At 33.7% G+C, this 25,157-nt stretch overlaps 2 protein-coding genes across 4 annotated transcripts; both read left to right on the top strand.

The window, feature by feature from the left end:
- Positions 1 to 1,068: 1,068 nt before the first annotated feature.
- Positions 1,069 to 4,850, top strand: LOC145570882 (uncharacterized). Its single transcript, XM_081630006.1, has 8 exons — positions 1,069 to 1,215; positions 1,943 to 2,100; positions 2,208 to 2,356; positions 2,469 to 2,582; positions 2,658 to 2,777; positions 2,943 to 3,045; positions 3,133 to 3,190; positions 3,280 to 4,850. Exons 1-8 carry the CDS (start codon positions 1,069 to 1,071, stop codon positions 4,714 to 4,716), a joined length of 2,286 nt encoding a protein of 761 aa, XP_081486132.1. The 3' UTR covers positions 4,717 to 4,850.
- A 13,853-nt stretch (positions 4,851 to 18,703) lies between these two features.
- On the top strand, positions 18,704 to 24,759 carry LOC145570348 (uncharacterized). 3 transcript variants are annotated; one of them, XM_081629398.1, is made up of 6 exons: positions 18,704 to 19,104; positions 20,477 to 20,626; positions 21,247 to 21,320; positions 21,441 to 23,309; positions 23,534 to 23,684; positions 23,775 to 24,759. In XM_081629398.1, exons 2-6 carry the CDS (start codon positions 20,485 to 20,487, stop codon positions 24,494 to 24,496), a joined length of 2,958 nt encoding a protein of 985 aa, XP_081485524.1. In that variant the 5' UTR covers positions 18,704 to 19,104; positions 20,477 to 20,484; the 3' UTR covers positions 24,497 to 24,759. The 3 variants fall into 3 exon arrangements, with proteins under 3 accessions (XP_081485524.1, XP_081485525.1, XP_081485523.1); XM_081629399.1 differs by lacking the exon at positions 18,704 to 19,104 and adding an exon at positions 19,224 to 19,535; XM_081629397.1 differs by lacking the exon at positions 18,704 to 19,104 and adding an exon at positions 19,573 to 20,211.
- Positions 24,760 to 25,157: the final 398 nt, after the last annotated feature.

Raw genomic sequence — 25,157 nt, 5'->3', positions numbered from 1 at the left:
AATTCCCTTTATGTACGTCCAATTCCCTTTATGTATTAATGTTTTTAGTGTCAAGAATTGTAAAGGCTTAAATTTTAAAAGCCATATTTATATTTATGTTGTTTTAAGTCGAAGGCGGTAGCGGTAAGTTTTAATCGTTGTTTGGTTGTAAAATCTGATTTTTAATACTACCTCCGATTTTTTTTAGTTGCAACTTTGGGGTATTATTTGAGAGACATAAAATATTCCAAAGTTGCAACTAAAAAAAAATCGGAGGTAGTATTAATATAAATTCTGTTGTTGTCAAAAAAAAAAAAAAAAAAAAAAAGACCCGCAATTATAATGGAAAAATATACTTTAATAATCTCAACTTTGGCCGATTTACTTTCAATAATCCCAACTTTTGATTATTCAATTTTCGCTTGTGTTTTCTTCTAGCAATTCCAAACCGGTCAACAAAAGTCAATGACCTAATACTCTAGGTAACTAAACACGTGTCAAATCATAATTCGTCCCAAAAAAAAAAAACTATTGGGAAAAATAAATAAAAAAATATATAAAAAACAAGCCACCACCAGCCCACTCCCTCCTTTTCTCTCTCCTCACGCAATCTAGCCCGCCCCCGCCCCAATATGCTCGTTAGTAGGGCTGCTAATTGAGCTAAGCAACTCGCGAGCAGCTCGAACTCAACTCGGTTAAAACTCGACTCAAGTTGGCTCGTGCACGCTCGAATTTGCTCAAAACTCGATAAAAATACAAGAATTTCAATATTTTTCCGTTCTTCTATCTTTAAAAATAAAAATGTACCTTAAAACTTAATAAATTTAAATTTATACACTTTTTTTTTACAAGGTTTAAATTTATACACTTTAGTAGGAAAAATTTATATAAAAAGAAGAAATATAATTAGCAAATGTTTGAAATTCAAAAGACCTAAAACTTTAAATGAGCATATCGTGATCTATTCGGCTCGACTCGAAACTTAACGAGCATGGGTCGAGCAACCCTGTACTCATGATAGACTAGCTCGATTAACACTCCTACTCGTTAGCGAGATCATTTTTTTTTTAGTGTTGCAATTCTTACAAAATGGTATTTACATCCGTGACCATTTATTTTTACCAAAAAAGTAAAACACAGTCTTCTTTCTCTCTAAGTTCCCCATTGAAACGCACTGAACGTTCTCCATTAGAGGGACTTTTGATTTTTGTATCTTCCATTGAAGCAGCTTCTGAGGTAACCATCGTATATCAATTTCGCAATCTAGGGTTTGCGTTTATTTAATTCTCAGCATACTCAATTCAGTGTTCTTCGCTTAATTTGATTTTTGCATCTAATTTGCCTTTAATGTGAGGATGTAACTATGAAATTGGACATTTTTTTCCCAAATTTTGATAATTGAATCAAATTTGATTGTTTATATGTTGCAGAACCTTTTATGAAAAACATTTGTTCATATAATATGGTGATTGATAAGTAAACTTTACTTTTTGAAGTTGTTATTGAATTTAGTATGATCACATTGGAAAGTTTTTGATTTTAGGTAATTCATCAAGACTCAAGAGAATGGTTTTTAAGTCAGTAATTTTCGCATAATATGAAGATTATGAACGGAGTAAATTACATTATTATTTCTTAGTTGCTTGATTCTTTCAATTTTGTGCCTGCTCCGATTCTTAAAGATGGTTTCGATTGATATTACACGTTAGCCAACACCAAATCCTTTTGGAAATATCGAATATGGCGTTGCTGTAATGCTGTTGTTATTGTTGCTGTTATTGTGTTACTCAACAGCTTTCCTATATTGATTTCAATAATCATATACATACATTGATGAGATTAATGCTCCCTGGTTTAAGATAATTTCAGCAGTCAGCACATTGATTGCTAATATTACCACAGTATGTTACGTATTGTCGTTCTGCGTATTGATATAACTTATCTTGTTGGACAATGGATACAGGCATTGCGCAAACATAATGGTTGTTGCTTTGATTTTTCGAATAGAATGAAGGCGAAAAGAGTGAGGTTCAAGGACTCTGAAATTGAACCAGTTGATTATGCAAGCAGTAGATTTGATGCTTGTTCTGCACCATGTGAACCGAGAGAAGACCTGATAATGTATGTATGATCTTTAGAAAACCAGTTTCTGATTTTGTGTTGTGGGTGTAGTGAAACATTTGTGTTGCACCTGTAAGCTGTAACACATTCTTTATCTGATACATCAGGCCACCTGCAGCTTCAAATGAACCAAAAACTTCTGAGTTTGCCTTTTTTAAGAGATTAAAGCAAGCTGTTGGACACACTTCTTCTCAAAATACACTGAACAGGCACAGCATCCCCGTGAGGAATTGTGGACCGACCAACCAGGCTAGAGGTAGCTATCTCACTTAAGCAAACAAGTTCAAAAGAATGAGCTTGCAGTGGGATCTTATTAAGCTCTTTTGGTTTGATGGTACCGAATTTATTATATTTGGTATGCTATGCAGAGTTGGATAAATCAAAACTTAAGGATGTCAAATCTTCACAACACATTAAGAAGTCTACGAGTGGTGAAATTAATTCCTTCCTCTCTCATAGAGATGCTGCTGTGGAAAGTTTAGGTGTGGGGCATTGAACTGATTTGTTTTTAATTCCACATTTTGTGATCTAAGCTACTCAGTGGTATATTTTGACAGATATGCCCAGGAAGGATCATGATAATGACGGATTCAAGTGCTCATCTCTTATCAAAACACCCACTAATATCAATTTAGATTCCTTCCTTTCCGCAGCTGCAAATGCCTCTGTGAACCCAGGTAACTCTTACGAACTGAAAGGAGAGATTTGTTCAGAGAGGCAGTTCAGTGGCTATTATGCTGCACTAAAATATATGGGCATTGATGATTCACATGTGAAATGTTTATTGAGGTAGTATAAATGGGTGTTATTCATATATTGGTCACAACTTTCTTATGGTCCAGAAATCCAGCAGCAAGATGGAGATTTATTTTCGTCCAAGAGGCTGAAGTTACGGCAGCAGATTGCCAAGACCTTATTTCCTGAAACATATGAAATCCCAAAGGAGTTAAGTGCCTGATACATTTTTATTTTATGTTTTTCTCCTTTTCTCTTTCTTTTACAAAAATTCATAGATACTTTGTCAGGTCTCAGGTGTGATATGGTTTATCTGCTCCTGAGCCGATTGCTCCCTGAGAATTCGCAAGATATTGTACTGTCCTTGACCAACCATTGCTTTTTCTCCTCTATCCATGAACCCCATCTGGTTTGTTTGTGCTAAGGCTAATTTTTGTCTAACAGCTGTCACGAGATTCACAACAAAGGCTACAAGAAACTAAAGAGATAAGTCTGTTGGATCTTGACTCAAATATTGTACTTGAGGAGGCTTCAGATACTTCAAGAAAGCTTGTGAAGGCCTCAGAGGATCACTTCTTAGATAGCCGTGTCTCTGCTTCTCAGTCCCACAGAATCTGGGGAACACATCCTGTTGATCAAATAGATGAATACCTTGATGCTTCTGCAGCTGGAAACTCTTATAGAATGCTTCTTGAGCACAAAGAAGGGAATGTATGCCGAAGCTCTCTAAATGGTATTGGTTCTGAGTGTTGGTCGAACAGATTTGGAGATGGAAATCTTTTGACATGGGATAATGAACTTTATGATTATTCTACACCAGGAAGCCCTATCCATAACATTGTCAAGAATGAAACATATAAGAATTTCTCATATGATGCATATGAAAGTAGTCAGTTATGCAGATTTAGAGACCAGAATCATTCATATGAGCTTCTCAATGGAAAATATGACTCCGTTGCAGCTCCTAAAAGCAGTGGTAGTCTAATGTATGAACATGAGATACATGACTTTAATTTGGATAGAGGAGCACATCCTACTTCAAATTGTCAATATGATTCTCAATCTCTTGCCTCTTTTAAAAGTTCCAGACCTTTTGTGCTGAGAAATTTCTTGGATTGCACTGAACCTAATTATCCAAGTGACTTTGAGATTAGAAGAGAACCCCGGCCTCTTTTACTTGGTTGGGATACTAATGAATTGAATATGCATAACTCGGCCCATAATAGTCATATGGAGCTTGAAGTATACTGTCCTCCATCATCTACATACAGTGAAGATCTTCAGGATAGTCCAGGCCTTGATATATGTTGCGATCCATCAACTACATGGAGTGAAGATCATTGTGATAGTCTGGAAAACAGTAATTTGTTGCATTGGTCTACCTACACTTGTCAAGAACATGATTTTCAGGGACATCATTTCCGGCAAAGAGATTTAGTTCCAAGATCACCATATGTCCCATTTAGACTATCATACAGTCCAGAACAATTGAACGCAGATGATTCTGGTCTCTTTAAGAGTCTCTCAAAGGATGGCAGTTTCTTTTTCATCCCTCAGAAGAGTAATTACTCTATGGAAAACATGATTTCTGAAAGAAATTGTCCTGCTGTAGAAACTTTTCCTATCTCTAAAGACTTCGAATCTGATGTGGAGTTACATTGTAAGTCACTAACTGGTATTCTGAAGGAGCAATATCAGTATACTGATAATGCGCTTGAGCATTTTGGATGGGGATATTCTAGCTCGCCGTTACTCATTGCCAGTGAGAACAGCCTCGCTACTATACAACCAGAAAGCTGGTCCTTGGCTCGTGTGCATGTGCCTATTGAATGTCAGGAAGATTCATTTCCTTTGCAGTTACATACAATAGGATGGAAGTAACAGAAGTTGAGGCTTACAGTGAGGACAGGGGAACACCTACTTGTTATAGTATAAACTCTTCTGGTGATTTCTGAACTCAACTAATGTCCATTTTGATTTCACTGCAATGTACATATCTTTTTCCTTTGTGATTATGCACGTTTTTTAAAGGTCTACGAATGTGTTATGGCCTAATTAGCTAAAAACTTCTGGCTCTGTATTTCTGCATTGCATTGCATTTGCATCTGCATCTAACAAAAACATATCTCAATTACACTTTGACAGTTGCCACTTTGGTCATCCTTTCTTCCATTTTCTACTAAATGCTGTGAGGTAATCAATGTGCATATGTCCAGATTTCGAAATATTCTAATGCATCAGGTATAGGGAAGGGGTGCCTCGTGCCCTCGTTAATTATCATTATGGTTCAGTTAGAGGTAGCTTTAGCAAGAAGGAAAATCAGTTAGTCCCTAGTGAAAAGAGAGGGAAATATATTAATTAATCTTGACTCGTAACGTAGATTTTATTTTACAATATTTTTCTGTATGACAAGCACTGAGTTCTCAACCTTGATTCCCTTAAGGATAGATTACTTGAATCCAGGCGAACTTCCTGCATATAAACTAGTATTTGACTTGTGCAATTACACCCTTTACTGTCTCTTTAGGGCGGGGTGTGCTCGAGGTGGCAGATTGTGGCCGATACATGCAGTACAAATAAGATTAGATCTCGAGTACGACGTCCCTAGAGACTTAACTATCTATAGAAAGTCAGAAACTAATGGTCGAAGTTGATAAACTATGAGTACGAGTATATTACTGTAAAGAATACGGAGTAAATAATTTCTCTGGCCTCTTAATATTATTAATATTATTATTAATTCTTTCTTCTCAATTTCTAACTCGGGTTGTTCCAATATTTTATCACTTTTCAATGTTAAGGACAGTGATTTAATCTTATACATATACATCAGGGTAATTGGTCTCGCTCTCATCTTAACCTTGATCCTCTTTTTTGACAGGTTATTAACCCTAATCCTTAGACAAATACAACTTACTACCTTCGGTTCTGATTACTCACAACTAAGGGGTATTTTTTGTGAGACATAATAATTCTTTTGTTGTATTTTGTCACTACATTTAACTCGCTTCTCAATGGACTCTAAGTTGGATTAATAATGTGATTACATAGGGTTCTAATAAACGCTCTTTTGAATTCAAGCAACCCTGCAACAACAAAAGCCATCTAAATTAAATAAAAAAAAAAATGCATTTTTGCGCATAATGATTGTATCAAAAGTTCATTGCTTCTTCATTAAATACTTGTTATCCTTTTGCTCAAAAAAAAAAAAAAAAAAAAAAAAAAAAAAAAAAAAAAAAAAAAAAAAACTCTTATCCTTCGTACATTTGATGGGCCAAGCTTTATTACGCACTGTCTTCTTAAGATGCAAGAAAATTCCAGTACTACTTACTGCAAGAGATTTTCACTTTTACAGATTTTCTGAGTCACAAAGTGTAATTATTGTTGAATTATGGATAACAAAAGAAGCTTTAATTTACCTTTCCTTTTCACTATAAAATGTCTCCCTTATACTTATTTCTTTATAGAGCGTTGAAGTAGACTTCTCAAACAACACAACACATGTAAGTGTCTTATATTGAAAAAAATTACGAACCTTAAATACTTTATAAGGCTAAGGGACTACTTCCTTTATTTCTATATGGTTTTGAGGTGGAAGTGGACACTCACGACGAGTGCGGTCCAGGCCCGTTTGACATAGAGTGATAATGTATTAATGGTGGTCATGCTAATTAGTGGCGGATAGTCACACACAAAAAAATGCCTTAATGCTCAATCTACTTGTCCCTTATACTTCCAATTTGTGAAGTAAATGGTGAAGCATGTGGGGCAATGGAGTATACAAATGTTGTGGCTTTTCTTTTTAGTTTTCTCTTCTTTAATTCCTAGTTGCTTCTAAGTAATACCAAATTCTTTACATGTAATTCACTAATGTATAATTAGATTATTTTATGATGTGAGAATTAGGTTCCCCGAAAAAATAAAAGGTTATAGTATGAATCCAAAATAATTATACTCCTAGGATGTGTGCATAGAATGTTATCTTATACCAACTACCTATGCATTGAGTTAAGTGTGTGGAAAGGTATTCAATAATAGTTCTAACTTCGAAGTTAAAAGCTTATTAAATAAACTCTTTAAAGTGAAATTAAGGTGATCAAAACATACCCTTAGATTATTGCATTATTCATGTACGTAGTAGTAATATATCCTAATTACCTATAACCATATTATTTGATAGTAACATATTAATAAAATAAAACACCAATGGAGTATAATTTTGTAATATGTTAGTAAATTACTTGATGTACAATACTCCGTTCCTTAAAACACCTACATAGTATAAGGAATGGAGTATTGTATATCCATTCCTTTACGTATGTGCCTATTTGTTTTGCACGATTTTTAATGCACATATGTTTGATTAAAACATCTGTAATTACTATATACGTATAAGAAATACTAAGTACTTTCTCCGTGTCTAAATTAAAAGTCTCTTTCTTTTTATTATATAAGTAATAAATGCTAGAAAGAGACTTTGTATCAAGGGACGGAGGGAATAGTAAACACTAAGCATTAGTAATTTAAATATAACAAATCTAACGCAAATTGAATTTGTTTTGTATTTTTATACGAGTATGCTGGTAAAATTAATTATACGAGTACTATTAAAAAAGAAAAGAAAAAATAATTAATAAAATATTGTGGGGCTTCGTGATTTGGGAACGTTAAAAGAAAGATCCGTTGGAAGTCCCATCAAAAGATCTTCTAGTTGGAGGGCCTTTTGATATTTGACCAGCTATATTTCCGAATCCAGTCATTTGATCCAAGATCACACCCTTCCTATTCTACTGATTTCTTGTTTTGTTGAACTTGATCCTTGATTAATATAAGACCTTATAACAAAATACAAGCTCATTAGTTCATTGTGTTGGGTGTGGTTTACATTTTTTTTGGTCTTATCTCTTGTATCTTGGTGGAGAGTATGTGCACGCATGTTCTAGAATCTTTCGGATAACTAGGGGAGCTAACACGCGCTATGCGCGCGTCATAGCTAGTCTTCTTTCGATTTGGCCTTAAATCACAAATAAAATTATAATATGTAAGCAATTATGTTTAGAAGTAAATGTCCATGACAACTAACATTAATGAGAGAAAATAATTAAGTAAATAAACATTTTTGAGGGTATAATTGTCAAACACTATTCATTTAAAAAAAAACTTGTACATATTAATGAGGGTATAATTGTCAAGCGCGCATTTTGAAGGGTATAATTGGCATCACATTATTCATAAGAGCAATCTTATACTTTTTATAAGGTAGGGAAGGGATTCAAGTAAGGTTAGTGCTTGACATTGATTTTCAAGAATTATTTACATGCTTGTATCATCCCTGAATATTCTAGACAATATGTGAAATCGAAAGGAAGTAAAAACAATGGCTTGTGAAATTTCTAGAACATTATAGCTACAAGAATAATCAAGATAATTCTGAAATTTTCTAGCCAATTTTATCTACCATCCTCAACTATAAATATTGGTGTTGGACGCATTTTTTGAGAGCAATCCACCACGAGCCACGATGATACTTCGAGGTTTTTTTACACAGAATCTCTGTAACTATTATTCCTATTCCGGGTGCTCATTATTTCGTAGGTTTTTTTTTTCTAAATTTTCCTACATAGGTATAAAAGTCATGTAGAATGATATTTGTATGTTAAGAAAGATATATTAATTAGTTAGCTATCTTCCAACAATACTTTCACTTTGTGAGCAAAAGAAAAGTGCGAATGTTCTAATCATCTTAAAAGCAAACGTTAAATTTTAATTATTTTATTAAGAAAATTGTATATTGTGGCTAAACAAAATTAATGTCAAATAATCATTTATTTATATACAAACTTTAGCTCAACTTAAACTTGATTTAGATTTGTATTTTGAAGTAGCTATGGCAGCTTACCCTTCAAACTTTTGGTGGCTGATTAAGTATTAATATATTTCCTTTTTCTGTAAAAAAAATATACAAATAGAAAAATGAATGAATTTTTTTTTTTTTTTTTTTTTTGGGTAAAGATAGTGGTGAGGAAAAATAAGTTAAAAAAGAGAGCCACAAAAAAAAGGTGAGGCTAGACAAAGTGTATCGAAAGTGAAGAGAAATTACAAAAAATAATGTAGGAAATTAATATCATCTTTGTGGGTAAAGGTATTGCTGAAAAAAAATAATGTATAAAAGGATAGCACCACAGATATGAAGCAAGACAAAGTGTAGAAAAATTATAAGGTAGATAAATTATAATGTACAAAATTTATATCAGTAAGTTATTAAAAAAAATTACAAACTATAGGCGACACGTCTCATTTCTTAAGCTCACGCCACATCCACACTTCTCGAAGACCCCAATTCCTTTCCAAATCTCCAATCCACTCATTTCTTTCTCTAAATCACTTCAAACTCATTTCAATCGTATTCTTCTTTCAAAAGAATAACATACAAATTTTTTTTGGTAGAATATAATGAAAAATTCTTGCGTAAAAAGTTAATCCCATATCAGAATCAATTGAGTTTATTATATTCCGATTCTCTTTTAATTTAATTTATGATCGTATCTCTTGATCGAGTAACTTCTCCCAAAATTCACATTGTCCCAATTTTTTTAAAAAGAAACATATAAGCCACTAAATAAACATATAAGCGAACAAAATTAATAAAACATATAAGCGAACAAAATAAACATATCAACCAACAAAATAATTAAAGATATTAGCCAACTAAAGAAATTTACCAGACAACTAATGTTTGATAGCAACCAACAAAAGGAATATATCAGACATTAAAAAAAATATCAGGTAACAAAAGGAACATATCAACTAACAAAAGAAATATAAAACCAACGTAGAAACATATTAGCCAATAAAAAGATGAAAGCAGCAAACAAAAGCAACATATAAGCCAATAAAATGAACGAAACAAAAGAAACAAATAAGCCAACAAAAGGAACATATGAGCAAACAAAATAAGGATTAAATGACAGATAATATAAATCATGTATACATTGGTTATATAATATCATATTTTTCGGTTCTACGATGCAGAGTAATTAACAATTCTGGATTAAGTGTTAGGAATCCATCAATTAGCCCAAACACGATAATGCTCCACACTACCAACCCAGGCCATCATGTCACACCTCTATCCAGAACCCATTTCACTTCAAATAATTCCCCTTCGAGTGTAGCTTGGGTTATAACCCTAAATTGCCTCTAAAAATGAAACTTGAGGAAAATAGCGTATCTTAATTAAGAACACGATGCGACAACGAATTCGGGTTTGTACACAACTTTTCTCATGCTAGACATGCAATGAATCTTTCTTTCTAACCCCACCAAAAATAGGAAATAAGATAGAAAATCTCATCACAAAAAGAGGACGGGAGTATATAAATATTTATCATGTAAGTAAGGATAGATTGGGTCACTACTTTATTAAAGATTTCCCTGCTCGCTTTTGAAATCCCTTTTCATCCTTACAACTTCTTCCATAATTTCTCCTTTATTCCTTTGGTGATGCACTTTTTTTTTATCTTCCCACCACCGATGGCAAACCCAAATATTTGTCATGGATGTCCACAATTTTCATTCCAAACGACGAAGCAATAATGTCTTCTCCCCTCATCAACCCCTCTACTGAACGAAACCGTTGTTTTGCCAAGATTTACCATTTGACCCAAAACCCGCTCATAGAATTGAAGGACTTAGATTCTTTTATCACATTTGCTTCTTCTATCGTGGCTTTACCAAATATGACACAATCACCTACAAACAACAAGTGAGAAACAAAGGGAGCCGAACTAGCTGCAACATGAAGCCCATGTAATGCCCCCATTTCTAAAGACTTCGTTAACAAACCCAAGAGGGCCTCAGCCACCAAAATAAAGAGATATGGGGATATAGAATCCCCTTGTTGGATGCCCCGATCTGCCCTAAACTCCTCACCCGGTTGCCCGTCCAATTCACCTACACTAAGAACTAACCTTGTCGATCGAACTCATTCCTGGACCTATTATCCACCCCGACGCTCTTCAAATTCATCGTTACCAAAAACTCTTCTCAAAAATCCTATTCCACCCTATCATAAACTTTCGCCATATTTAACTTGAGAGGAAAATTACCTTTTCTAGCCTTCGAAGCCTTCACATGATGAAATATTTTAAAAGCTACTAACAAATTGTCGATAATTTATCTCCCCAAAGTAAAGGCACTTTATTTTGATTTGCAGTGATTATATCATTAAGAACAATTTTAATCTATTTGCTAACACTTTCGATACTAGCTTATAGATTATACATTACACAAATTTATAGGGCAAAAATCGGAAATTTTATCAGTGTTTTTCCTTTTTGGAATCAAAATTATATAAAAGACCTATTAATGAAGGAGGGTATAGAATTACCTCGTAAGATATCGAGGACAAGAATATAAATAGATGGACCAACAATGTGCCAATATATACGTTTGAAAGGGATTAATTTGTACAATTATTTGTCATTTTCCGGCAAATCAGCCCAATTATGACGTTATCAATCATCACGTTAAATATAATCTACATTTAAGCTAGTAAAGGAAAATCATTGATAAGTGATTAAAAAAAATATTAAATTACATAATTTACATTTTTTTAGCTGATTAATGATATGTCATAAATTTACATTTTTGGTTGATAATATAAGGTGTTTAATAAGTCACAAAATGAGATTCAAATGGCATAAACTACACTTAATTAAGGTAATCAGTGATGTCATAGTTATGTTAATACAGAGTATATTGGAAAATTGCTGGAGGTTTGTAGATTTTTTTTGAAAGAAGAGATTTGTAGATTTTAATTATTGTTTATTATTTATTATTACTAATTAAGTAGATCAGAGCAGTTCTGTCAAAAAAAAAAAAAAAAAAAGATCAGAGTAGAGCAGAGTAGAATATAGCAAAGCAGACCATGTCAAAAGAACAGGGCCTAAGTTGTTTTCGCTGGGGCTTTGTTTCAAAATCAAGACACCCTTTTTGGGTAATGATTGAAAAATTATCCTAATTAAATTTCTTGATTCGGTGTTTTCCTCAAAAAAATATTCATATAAAGTTTCATAATATTAATATTTTTATATATTCTTAATAGTATTTTATGTCAAATTAGTGAATTGACATGTATACAAAGGAATAATGAAAGTAATACTTCCTCCGTTTCTTTATAGTTGCAACACTTACTTAATATGGAAATATCACAATAGTTGCAATACATCATAAAAAGAAGGTTTTTATGGTGAAAATTGTACTAATACCTTTAAATAAAGCACATAGTCCACTTGATTATATTCCTAACAACTATTTTACTCCATTTTAAGTGTATTATAATATGTGAGGTCCACTTTTCTTAAATAGCGTGATAAAGTGTGTGTTGCACCTATAAAGAAACGGAGGAAGTGATAAATAGGAAAAATGGAAATAATATTTTTTTTTTTTTTTTTTGGTGCAAACGAGAGGCTAGGCCTCGAGAAAGGAAAAAACATAAAGAAAAGAAACTAAGGGGTACAAACCGTGGCATAGCCACACCTACTACATCATTATGTAAAATACACCCTAAAGGTAAAGGGGGACTTGAATCAACTCGAATTTGTTGTTCTGGGTGACACCTTGATTGGCTAACCAATTTGCTGCTTGGTTTGCTTCACGATAGATATATATGCTTTACTTCCACTTCCCAATCCGGCTTCTTAATTAGCTCCTTGCAATGAAAGACATCATGTACACACGAACCCATGTACCTATCATCACTATTGAAAATTTGCACAACCGATTGGTTGTCTAACTGAACCTGCAGCTTCTTTATACCCATCCTACAAGCCAGTTCCAAGCCATATTCAGCAGCTAATTTAAGACCTCTGCCTTGAACGCACCACAATGCCCAAGCTTCAGGGAGTAGGCGTAGCTAATTCTACCAGTGCTATCCCTGATTAAACCTCCCCCACCAGCTGGCCCAGGCGCACCTCTTGCTGCACCATCAGAATTTAAAGCAAACCATCCATTAGGGGGAGCAGACCATATAATATAGGCCTCTCGTCTAGCAGCCATACTAGAGCTTTCCCCAATACCATCACCCATAACCCTCCAAACTTCTTCGAATCTATCTAGCAAAAATTGCTTGACATCAACTGGGATTTCACCTGTTTTATCATAAGCCACAGCACATCTCCACCTCCAAATCCACCATGTAACAATAGCAAAATACGTAAGCCAAATTTCAGGGGATAAGTTTACAACACGGGTCTTCAGTCAAAGAACGTTTAAACCTGGAAATAATATGCATGTGATGCATGCTTGATTTTAAATGTAATCACATTAAGAAACTCTTCCTTATCAGTGGGTAAGTAGCTCTTATAGGCTTTAGTTGAAAACTTTAAAATATGTAAAAAAAAAAAAAAAAAAAAAAAAAAAAAAAAAAAAGAAGGGATTTATATATAAATTCAATATATAAAAACTGAAGTCATATAAAAGCTAACAAATAGTGGTATTAATTTATCATGATTATGGCTTAAAAAATAAATAACGAAAGTAATAATAAATAGGGAAATGGAAATAAATAATCTCACCTTTGCGTGGTCTGACAATAACAATCCCACCTCTTTATAAATAAACCAAAACAACAACCGCAGACATCATCACTTTTTTAAATTGTACACATGTCAAGTTGTGGTTAAAATTTTTCCCTCCTAAATTAATTGCTGACATCATATTTTATTTTTATTTTTATTTTCATTTTTTATCTTAAATTATTACAATAGTTTTTTTGAAAATAATTATTATATTATATTATATTCCATATATTATATTATGATGAATTTATGAGTTATTATTTGGCTTCAAAATATAATTACTCCCGGTTAAAGAGTACTTCGTATTGCATAATTTACTTAAATTTATACTTTCTTCAAAATTAGTTAGATCTAAATAACATTGCAATTAATGGTTATATTTTTATAATTTATCTCATACGAGAGACATATGTGAAATAAATATTTATTTCAAAGAAATTTTTTATGTCGTGCATCGCACGAGGCTTATTTAGTCTATAACTATAATTAAAGAAAAAACCGCTTACATCACCTGTGTACACATGTCATTTTATCATTAAAGAATTTCCCTCCAATTTGCTTATGACATCATCATTTTTTTTTCCTATTTTTGTCTTTCAAAATTGGAAAAAATAATTCTTAAAAATAAATAAAAGTGTGAACGTCAATTAATCAAAAACATATTAATGATTTTTCTCTTTTCAAAAACCCTCATTTTGTGATTAATTATTTTACACTCTCTTATTGATTTTTTTTATCTAATTAAATCATGCATCGCACGAGCACTAATCTAGTTGATTATTACAAGACAAACCCACCTTGGTATGTTTTCTTCTTCTAATAGACCTTGACACGTTGGTGACTGATTTTTGTAGGTTATATACCACGTGTCAAATTTTGATAGTCTCATTTCATTTTTTTAATAATTTAAAAAAAACCAAAAAAAAAAAAAAAAAAAAAAAAAAGCCACCATCCAATTAGTATTATATACTCCTGGATCATGTACTCCATACCAATTATGTTTAAGTTATTTTGCCTAAACCTTATGTTATTTTGTTTAAATCTTGTGTTATTTTGCTAAAATAGTATGTTATTTACATATTTACTTAAACAACATGTATAAAAAAAAAAAAAAAAAAAAAAAAAAAAAAAAAAAAAAAAAAAAAAAAACATGCAAGAATGAAATAACATGTACTTATTTAAAATAACATATATATAAATTGAAATAATAAGAAGTTCATATCAAAATAACATGAATTTTATAGAATTGGAGTACAATGAAATAATCGATTTTGAATATAAAAAAAAATACAAGTATAAAATAACATGTACTTATTTCAAAATAACATAAAGTTTATAAACTTGGAGTACCATGTGGAAGTAAAATAGAAATTGCGGCCACCAACCACCCACCAGCCACCGTGAAACCCTAACCATAACCCTAGCCGCCCTCCTTTACCGCCAAAAACGATCAGCCGACACCCACTCACTCGATGAGATTCTGCTATCTCTGACGAGAATTCGAAATCATGCCTGAAGCAGTTTTTCGAGATGGGGATTTTCGTGGCTAAGGAGGTTGGGTGGGGATTTTCGAGGTGGCTAGGGAGGTTGGGTGGGGTTTTTTGGGGCTGGTATGGAGGTTTTCGGCGGTCAGAGAGGTTATTCGGCGCCTGGGTGGTGTTTTCAGGGTGGTGGTTGTGGTGGTTTTGACGACGGGATTTTGGTCGTGGGGTGATTTTTGGGGTGTCTTTTGGTTGGCGGGTTGGATTTTGGTATTAGGGGGTTCCGACCGGCCGTTTATAGGGGTTTAGGATGGCGGCCGGATGGTTTTTGGTTGGTCTAAGGTAAGGGTTAGGGTTCACGGTGGCTGAGGGTGGGTGGTGGGTTTTTTTTTTTATATAAGTTTGTTTACCTGTTTTGATTTTTTATTTTAACTTTTTTTTGACCAATTATTGAGTGACACGTGGCTTTAAGGGGAAAAAACATTTAAACTTGTTTAACAAGTTATAGATAAAAAGATCTATTAAAATAAAATAACAAACCAAGGTGGGTTTGTCTTGTAATAATTAACTGTGGGATTGTTATTGTCAGACCACACAAGATGGGATTATTTATTTCCATTTTTCCTAATAAATATACGGAATATGAAAATTTTAATTCTTTTGATAATACACTCTGTATGTAGTATGTTCTTATAGATGCTAGATAGTTGATGATATTCCCAAAACTTCTCAAAACAATAAGTCATTGATGATTGAATAATTGTGAATTGTATGTTGATACATAATTTAATTTGTATTTTAACTAATTTTATGCATTGTGATATATGGATGAAAATGATAGAATGATTATTGCATTAATGATCGGTTTAATAATAACATATGATTAAATTAAGGAAAAATTACAAAAAACCCACCTTTATTTTGTGAAAAAACACCTTATAAAAATTTTCTTGTGAAAGCACATCTAAAACCACTTTTTTTTACAAAGTAACACCTTAACTCAGTTTTCGGTGTTTGACCTGGTTTTCCGGCGTTGACTTTGCACGTGTGGGTCACGTGATCTCATAAAACCGTCTTCCTTTATTTTTTTTCTCTTTTCCCTCACCAACACCACCTCACCACCGCCACCACCACATCACCGCCACCCCCATCAACACCATCTCACCGCCATCACCGATTCACTACCACCCTCACCAACGCCATGTCACCTAATAAATCTACTCCCCTGAAAATTCCACCCCCGTTAATTCATCCCCATCCACCCAAAACCCCCACTCCACCTCCTCACACCCTTCCTCCATTGAAGACCACACTGGTGTACATTGGCCACTCGAAATTACTTCTATTTCCATCATTGGTGGGCAAAAACGAAGAACCCTAAATTTTAATTACAAACCCTAATTTATTAAAATTCGAAACCTAACATTATGTACAACTAATTTCAGTAATCACAACAACTTACCTTACTCAAAATTAGGTTAGTTGCAGCAATTCACGCTTAAAAATGGAGTTTCCTTTGTCAATGGTGAGTAATTGGGGCTTTGTTGGAGAAGAAGGTAGGAAAGAGAAAGTTGAATTGGAGAAATAGAGGGTAAATTGGGAAAAAAGAAAAGAAAAGGGGGAACTGATCGGAACACGTGCTTCTCACGTGCAAGTCAATGCCTGAAAACCAAGTCAAAGGACAGAAACCAGGGTAAGGGGTTAATTCGCAAAAAAAAAAAAAAGTGGTAATAGGTGTGCTTTTACAAAAAAAAAATTTATAAGGTGTTTTTTTACAAAAAAGTTGTTATAAAAGGTGTTTTTTGCAATTTTTCCTTAAATTAATCCAAATTTCGGACAAAAATATTAATTATAATGTGAAATTTGAATGTTGATTAATTGACCTATTTACGTAAATGGATTTTTTAATTCCTTATTATTAGAATAGTAATCTAAAATTTTGAAAATGTTATGAAATATTGTGTGGATATCCTTTATCCTACTTGTATCATTCTGGAATATTTTAAATCTATGCTTGATGTTATCTAAGCAAACCCTAGCTACATCGTATGTATATATATATCCCCACTATATCGAATAAATATACACATTTCTATTCTCTCCCAATTTCTCTCTTATTCCCTGTATTTCATAACACGTTATCAGCATCATAAATATAATAAATTTTGGGATAGAACAGAACTGAGTATATTTGTTCGATATTAGGGGTATATATACATACAATATAGCTAGGGTTTGCTTAGATAACATCAAACCTAGATCTAGAATATTTCATAATGATACAAGGAGGATGATGGATATCCATACAATATATCATAACACCCCCCTTGGATGTCCATTATTGAAGAGTGTGCCTCGTTAAAACATTTTTAGGAAAAACCTTGTAGGATAAAAACCTAATGAAGGAAAAGAGTACAACATTCTCCGTAAAACGTTCGAGATGCTGCCTTATAAAAAACTTTACCAGGAAAACCCAATGTGGGACAAAACCATGGTTAAGAGAAAAAGAGTGCAACACATAATTTCCCCCCTAATGAATACATAACTTGAGGTCTTCTATTACAATAAATCAAATGCCGGTGAGTAACTTTTCATTTGTAGCAGAATAATATTCTTTGATAGTCGATCCTCCCAAACTCAATCAAACTCACATTATTATGTAAAATATCTTATATCTAATATTTTTTTGTTTAGGACTTGTTTGACATCGTCATGTTCCACTTTTCTGTTATCAGTTTTCAAATTTATTATGATTTTAATAAATTTGATCAATTTTTGATTTATTATATGACATGTATTATATGATTTTGGAAAACAAAAAACTAGGAAAAAAAACACTACGATATATACGAAACGTACCCTTAGCTTTAAGGGGCAATTTTTGAATAATTCAAAAGTTGGACACCAATTTTTCACTCCCCCTCCCCCGGTTTTGTGTTATATGATACGAAGTATTCCAAAAGTATTACATAAGTTACTCTAGTTTTTTTCTTTAAAAAAAAAACTCAAAAAATAGTTTCCTTACTTAATTATTATAATACTCTATTAATATCCTATTCTGTAGTTTAAATTTAGTTATATATACTCGTACTTTACTACTTTAGTTTCCTTCTTATCATCTTGACATAAATCTTAAAGATGCTAAACATTCCATTTTAGCATGTTCAAAGATTTTTCTATCGATTTAATTTTGTTCTCCTTTATGAGTTGTTGTGGCCAAACAATTGGCATTCAAAAACATCACATTGAAATACTCCATAACTTCTCGCCTTGTGTTCTTGACATTGCTTCTAATGATTTAAAACAGTAGTAGCCCTTGTTTGGGTTTCTTTCAAAAAAAAAAAATAAATAAAAAAAAAATAAATAAAATAAATAAACAAACTCCATAACTTTTTAATACAAGTAATTATTTTGATCGATGATCAAAATTCAAAAGTTTTTATTGAAAAACATTTCCATTTTTACACTCCATAAAACAAAATAAAAAGTCTACAAAACTTGTATCACTCCTTTTCTTCTTCCCCTTATACCGTAATCAAAATTTTACAATAAATCCCAACAAAACTCATTAACTAACCTCACATCCCTCAAATCCTCACACGTTATATATTTCACTCACAAAAAAACAATCAAATTAATTTAAAATTAAATACCTAAAAAATACACGGTTTATACTAATGTGTTCTCAAAGTAAGTAGATAAGACAAAACCCAAAATTTGTTATTACTTCTATTATTTATTTAATAAAAATTACTTGTAATAAAAATAAAATAATACTCCATAGAAATATAGAATAGAATAAAATAAAATAAAATAAAATCAAAACAACCCACTTTTCTCACAAACACACACAAAAAAATTAGGAGAGAGAAAGCGATAAGACTTGCAAGAAAAAGAGTAGTGTGAAAGAAAAACTAAACTTAACCCAAACTATTCCAAAACCAAAACAAATACCCATTTTTTTTTTTTCTAGTTTCACTCTCTTCATTCCTTTTTCTACCACCACCATTTCCACCGCCGTGTATTCCGCCGTACTTTCGCCGCTACCTACCCACCGGAAAACAATGTTCATTTATTCTTCACTATTTTTCCTTCTAAAAACTGCATTTTTCTGGGTTTTCTGAGAATTTTTCTGGGTTCGATTTAATTTACTCTAATTTTACTGGATTTGTCTTTACTCATCCGATCTCACTTCTAGCTTTTCTGAGGTACTTGCAGAATCTATCCCCTTTTTAATTTGCATTTTTTTTTTCTAGTTGTTTAGTGTACTGTCTTTATTTTACTCTCTTTTTTGGCTGCTTTTTGGAAAAATTCAGCTTTTCTTGTAATTTGCCTTTTTCCCCCTTTTTTTTTAAATTTATAAATAATAATAGTTTTTTTGTTTTTTTGTTTTTTTGGGCTGGTTATTATTGTATACTTTACCGATTATGCAATTGTGGGTAAAATCAAGCTAATTTTCTCAGTTTTTAGTGGTTAGATTGGAATGTGGGTTGAGTGATTTGGGGATTTCTGAGATTTTTTTTTTCTTTTTTTTTTTTTTTTTTTTGAGATTTCTGAAATTTGATGTGTAATTTTTACTGGGTATGTTCTTAAATTTACTGGGTTTGTGCTTCAACTCACTCCAAATATCACTGAAAAGGTCTCAATCAACCAATTTTTCACTGGATCAATTCTTTTTTTTTTTTTTTTAGTTTTTTAATTTTTCAATATGAATAGTATTACTTTTAGTGTATGATTTGTTAATGATTACAATATTGGGGTTGTAAAAGTTCCCAGAATCAAGCTAATTATTATTTTTTTCATGGTGGTTGGATTAGAATGTGAGTTGAATAATCATGCTGAAGTTGGGTTTTATTTATTTAAATCTAATATAAATTTTGTAGGATGGTGATTGATTGATTTCCTTGAGATTTACGCTGGCGGGTAGTTGGTGTTCTATTTAGCTTTGATGTGAAATATCATTTGGGTATACAGTAGAAATCAGTGGATTAGTCCCTATAATTCTGATTAATCTGCAAATTCCTATTTTATTCTTCTATGCTTTTGTTCCTGTTTGTTCCCCTGCCTTTTTTCTGGGAGTTTTATCAGCTGACACTGAGAGGTCTTTGTTGAGGAGGAGGTTTATATGGGGTTTTGTTTTCCTGGATACAAGTTGTGGGCATTGTATTTGATCTTTCTCGAAACTTACCCGTCTGTGTTTTGAACTAAATTCGAGATGTTTTACCTCTTATTCTTTGCTGTCTGAGCTGCTGTTTGTTCTTTCATTCTATGCGGGGATGTCGAGTACATGCGTTTATGGTGGAGAAGGTTGCCATGTTAGTACTTTCAATAATTAGACAGTTTTTATATGATACTTGATCTCAGTTCTTGTTTTTGCTGTGTGTGTTTTGTTTTGGTGTGCAAAATTATGTATGAATTGATGCATCATTTTTGCCAAGGACTGAAAGATTATAAATTTGAATACAGTGTGTTAGATACTCTGATTTGGTTCTTTGTTTGCCCTGTAAAGTGATTTCACATTGTGCTTCGGCTACTACTATCTGATATAGAGAGATTAAATTTTGAAATATGTTGTGGAAGGTGCTCAAATGAATGGGATTCAACTGAATGGTAAACCTCGTGATTCTGAGAAACCTGTGCCAGGATGTTTGGGAAGAATGGTCAACCTCTTCGACTTAACTTCCGGCATGTCTGGAAACCGGCTTCTCACTGACAAGCCGTATAATGACGGTGATTACTTTTACTCATACTGTCAAATATTGTTTTTATGGCAGCCAACTTATATGCTAACTTAGGCTTGTAGAAGTTTAGCTTGGATGATGTGAAGTCCAAGTATCTTGGCTTAATTACATGCAGGGGTGCACCATATTCTATGGGAATCTCCTTTTGCTACAGATAATGGAGTACTGTCACTGTATACTGCTTTTTTGTAGCATGCTAGCATCAATTGAGCTATCATGAGTCCATGTCCATTATTTGTAATATGTGTTAATCTTAGTTTATGCAATTATGAAGCAGTTTAAAAAAAATAAAAAAAAAAATTAGAATTTCATTTGTTTCTTGAATGTTAGCAAGTTTCTTTTCCTTTTTTTTTTTTTTTATTTTTTTTTATTTTTTATTTTTTTTATTTTAAAAAAAATCATTTAATCTCATTTGAACATGCTATATGTTTATCCTGACCTGATTATTTACATTTTCTTCTACTTGATATATATATTGTCATTCATTGCTGCTTTTGTGGAGTTTGTGCTGTCAAATTATTATTTTCCTCATAAAAAAGGTTGCAAATCTATATATTGGGTAAAGACTTTGGGGCTAGCTCTAATGACAATAAGCTGATTAACTTGCAGGTTCTTTATCAAGATGTCGATCTGATGTCTCTAGGATGTTGAGCATTAACGCAGATGAGATGGAAGATAAAGTGGTAAATAGAATATTTTTGTGATGTTTAATCGATTCCTTTGGTTGCCCGAATTTTTGCATAATTATCATGTGTAGTCAAGTTTGTATTCTAATCTTATTTTTGTGGCTTGTTTGATTACAGATGGTCTCTGACTTAAGGAGGTCTTCATCGAACAGAAAAACTAATGGAACTCCCGTAAAAATGTTAATAGCTCAAGAAATGTCAAAGGACTTGGAATTAAAACAGAAGCCACCTAATGTGGTAGCAAAGTTGATGGGACTTGATGTGATTCCTCAGCAACAGCCTGATTTTGCTCCCCAGAGGATTCAATCAAGAGGTTATTATCGAACAAGTCATTCAGAGATACCAGTAGGATATTGGCAGGAAGAACCTGACTTTCTCAACAAGCAAATTGATAGTGAGGCTTATCCCTATCGAGATCAGGATGAATATAAAGACATATTTGAGATCTGGCAGCAATCTCAAAGAACAAACTGTAGAAGAGATAAATCTCCTCAAAAGGGTAGATTTGCTGAAAATGTGAATGAAAAAAAGTTGGCACTCATTCGTCAAAAATTTATGGAAGCAAAACGTCTTTCTACGGACGAGAAGCTACGACAGACCAAGGAGTTCCAAGAAGCTTTAGATGTGTTGAGTTCCAACGGTGACTTATTTCTCAAAGTTCTTCAAGAGCCAAATTCTTTGTTTTCTCAGCAGTTCATTATAGGGGAATCTATCTCTCCATCTCCAGAAACCAAACGTATTACTGTCCTTCGACCTTCTAAAATGGTGGGCGATGACAAATTTGATGCACCTGCTAAGAGGAATGAAAAGCAAGTAAAGAAGCAAGTTTCGTTAAACCAGGTCAATGCATGGGATAACCAGCATAGGGGATTTCCGTCTACTATATCGTCCTGGAAGGTTAGTGATAGTCCTCCTATTCAGCCCACCCGAATAGTGGTGCTGAAACCTAGTCCTGCTAAGGCTAATGAACCTAAGGCAGTAATCTCTTCAACTCCATCCTCTCCGCGGGTTCTACCGAGTGAAAATTTCTTTGAAGAACCAGAGGATGAGGAGGCCCGAGAAGCAAGGGAAGTGGCAAAGGAAATCACGCAACAGATGCGTGAGAATCTGGCAGGTCATCGAAGAGATGAAACATTACTTTCTTCTGTATTTTCTAATGGCTATACAGGGGATGAAAGTTCTTTCGAAAAATCTGAAAATGAATTTGCCGCTGAAAATATTAGTGATTCTGAAGTTATGTCGCCAACGTCAAGGCATTCTTGGGATTATGTCAATAGATTTGGTAGCCCATTTTCTTCGTCATCTTTCAGCCGTGCATCTTATTCCCCAGAGTCATCAGTTTGTAGAGAAGCCAAAAAGAGACTTTCTGAGAGATGGGCCATGATGGCATCACATGGAAACAACAATAATAATCATGACCAACGGCACATTCGAAGAAGTTCCAGTACGCTTGGTGAAATGCTTGCACTTTCTGAGATCAAGAACTCTGAAATATGTGAGGTTGAGGACAACAATAAAGATCAAGATCCTAGGGGATCAACTTCATGCTTGAATAGCAATATGGATGCAAGAGAATGTGGTTTTGATTCTCCCAAGAATCTTTTGAGATCAAAATCAGTCCCTGTTTCATCTACAGCTTATGGAGAAAGGCTGAATGTTGAAGTTGCCAATCCAGCACATTGCAAGGGGGATTTTTCGAAGGAAATAATGAAGGCAAAGGCATCAAAAACCTCATTTACTGGGAAGGTCACAAGCTTGTTTTTCTCAAGGAATAAAAAGTCTAGGAAAGAGAAGTCCAACAAATCACTTTGTAATGATGAATCTCAACTGGCAGCAGCCGAAACTCCCGGAGTCCTGGCACCTCCTGGAAGAACTAGCAATGATCACTCTGAAGGGGTTCTCTCTCCAACTTTGAGGTTGCATAGTGGGGCTGTTATGACGAATCTCAGTGATACAAGACTTGGACAAGGCATTTCTTCTCAGCAGGTAAATATGATTCATATATGACTTGTAGTCTTGTATAATATATGCCTTGCTGCTTTTGCATTACCAATGATTTCTCTGGAAGATTTTTTTGTTGTTGTTGTTGTTGTTGTTGTTGTTGTCATGTTTAAATTATTAAATAACTTCTGTTTGTGATCTGGTTATGCCTTTGAAGTTTTTGTAATCACAAATAGCATGTTTATATAAGTATATTCTTGGTTTTGTAGGGATTTGCTGTATCCCAGCCAGGGGCACCTGTAACTCAAGGGGAGAATCAGGAACAACAACCTAGCCCTATCTCAGTCCTCGAAGCTCCGTTTGAAGAGGATGACAGTGCCTTACTTGGCTGTTCTCGTAGCATTGATTCTCATTTGCATGGTATTTAGCTTTTCTGTATTTTTGACATGATTTGTTGTGTTTACTGCCCATTATCACTGACCAAAAATTCCTCATTCGTTCATAAAACAGGAGAGCATATTCCTCTGAGTCTTGGCAAGTCTAATTTGATTGATAAATCACCACCAATCGGATCAATTGCAAGGACCTTATCATGGGAAGAATCCTTTGCAGAAACGTCCACCAACTATCCTCTAAGTTCTCCGTTTGTATCCCCAGGAGCAGAGGATGATGAGGTCGAATATCTTTACTTAGTTCAATCCCTACTAACGATGGCAGGTCTCGATGATGAGGGACAAGTGGGTTCAAACTTGGCCAGATGGCATTCCCTGGACAGCCCATTAGATCCCCTCTTGAGAGATAAGTACATGGACCTGACCGCCAAGGAGCCACTACACGAAGCGAAAAGGAGGCAGCTAAGATCATGCAGAAAGCTCGTATTTGACTGCGTTAATGCAGCACTAGTGGACATTACGGGTTTTGGAACCACTGCTAGCCATTGGGGTGGATCATGTGTTAGGCCTAGCCATGAGTGCTTGGAAAGTGACACAGGGACAGCATTGACAGACAAGGTGTGGTCCTGGATGAAGGAATTGTTGCCCGGCGAGGTCAAGTTTCTTTCAGTTGATTGTGGGGACAACCACAGTTTGGTAGAGAGGCTGGTGAGGAAGGAAGTTACAGGGAAAGGGTGGAATGATCAAATAAGATTACAAGTTGACAATATCGGCAAAGAAATTGAAGGGAAGCTTCTTGAAGAACTTGTAGAGGAGTCTGTTGTTGAATGGGCCAGCTGAGAGCGCGAAGAAGGGTGCTTTTTTCATCCCTCGTTTTTTCCCCATAATCTTTGTTTATTACATCCTAATTAAATTATTATTCCAAGTTAATTATTTTGTGTATCAATGGTAACTAACTCAACATTGCTAATCTGTTTTTTACCCCCTCATTTTCCTGATCTGTTTAGATGGAAATTGTTGCAAAAATGTGTATTTATTCTGGGTTGATTATATATCTTTTGTACTTGAGATGAAAAGATAAAATAGAGAGAGGTATTAAGATCTGTTTCTTGTCATCTGTCCCCATCATTTTATATCCCTAGCATATGTCATGTTTGGTGGGCATTAAATGATCTTGAATTGCTCACCTTTTTTTTTTTTTTTTTTTTTTTTTTTTTCAGTTTTTATTTACTCCCTCCGTTTCTTATTTCTTGCAACATTTACCATTTTTGGATGCCTCATATTTCTTGCAACAAACTTCATTTTTTCCTTATTTAGAAACTTTTTTCTGCCAAAAAGACCAATATACCCTTATTTAAAAAAATTTAACACATAACACTACACATAATCACAACCTATTATAACCCTAATCTGATTCAATTATCTCTAACCCTTCCCACCCAAATTAAATCATCTCCCCATTATCTTTCTCTCTCCTCCTTATCACTCATTTCGTCTTCTT

This window comes from Chenopodium album, chromosome 12 (genome assembly GCF_948465745.1).
Source record: "Chenopodium album chromosome 12, dcCheAlbu1.1, whole genome shotgun sequence".
NCBI lineage: Eukaryota > Viridiplantae > Streptophyta > Magnoliopsida > Caryophyllales > Amaranthaceae > Chenopodium > Chenopodium album.
This window is presented reverse-complemented; position numbering and strand designations above follow the sequence as displayed.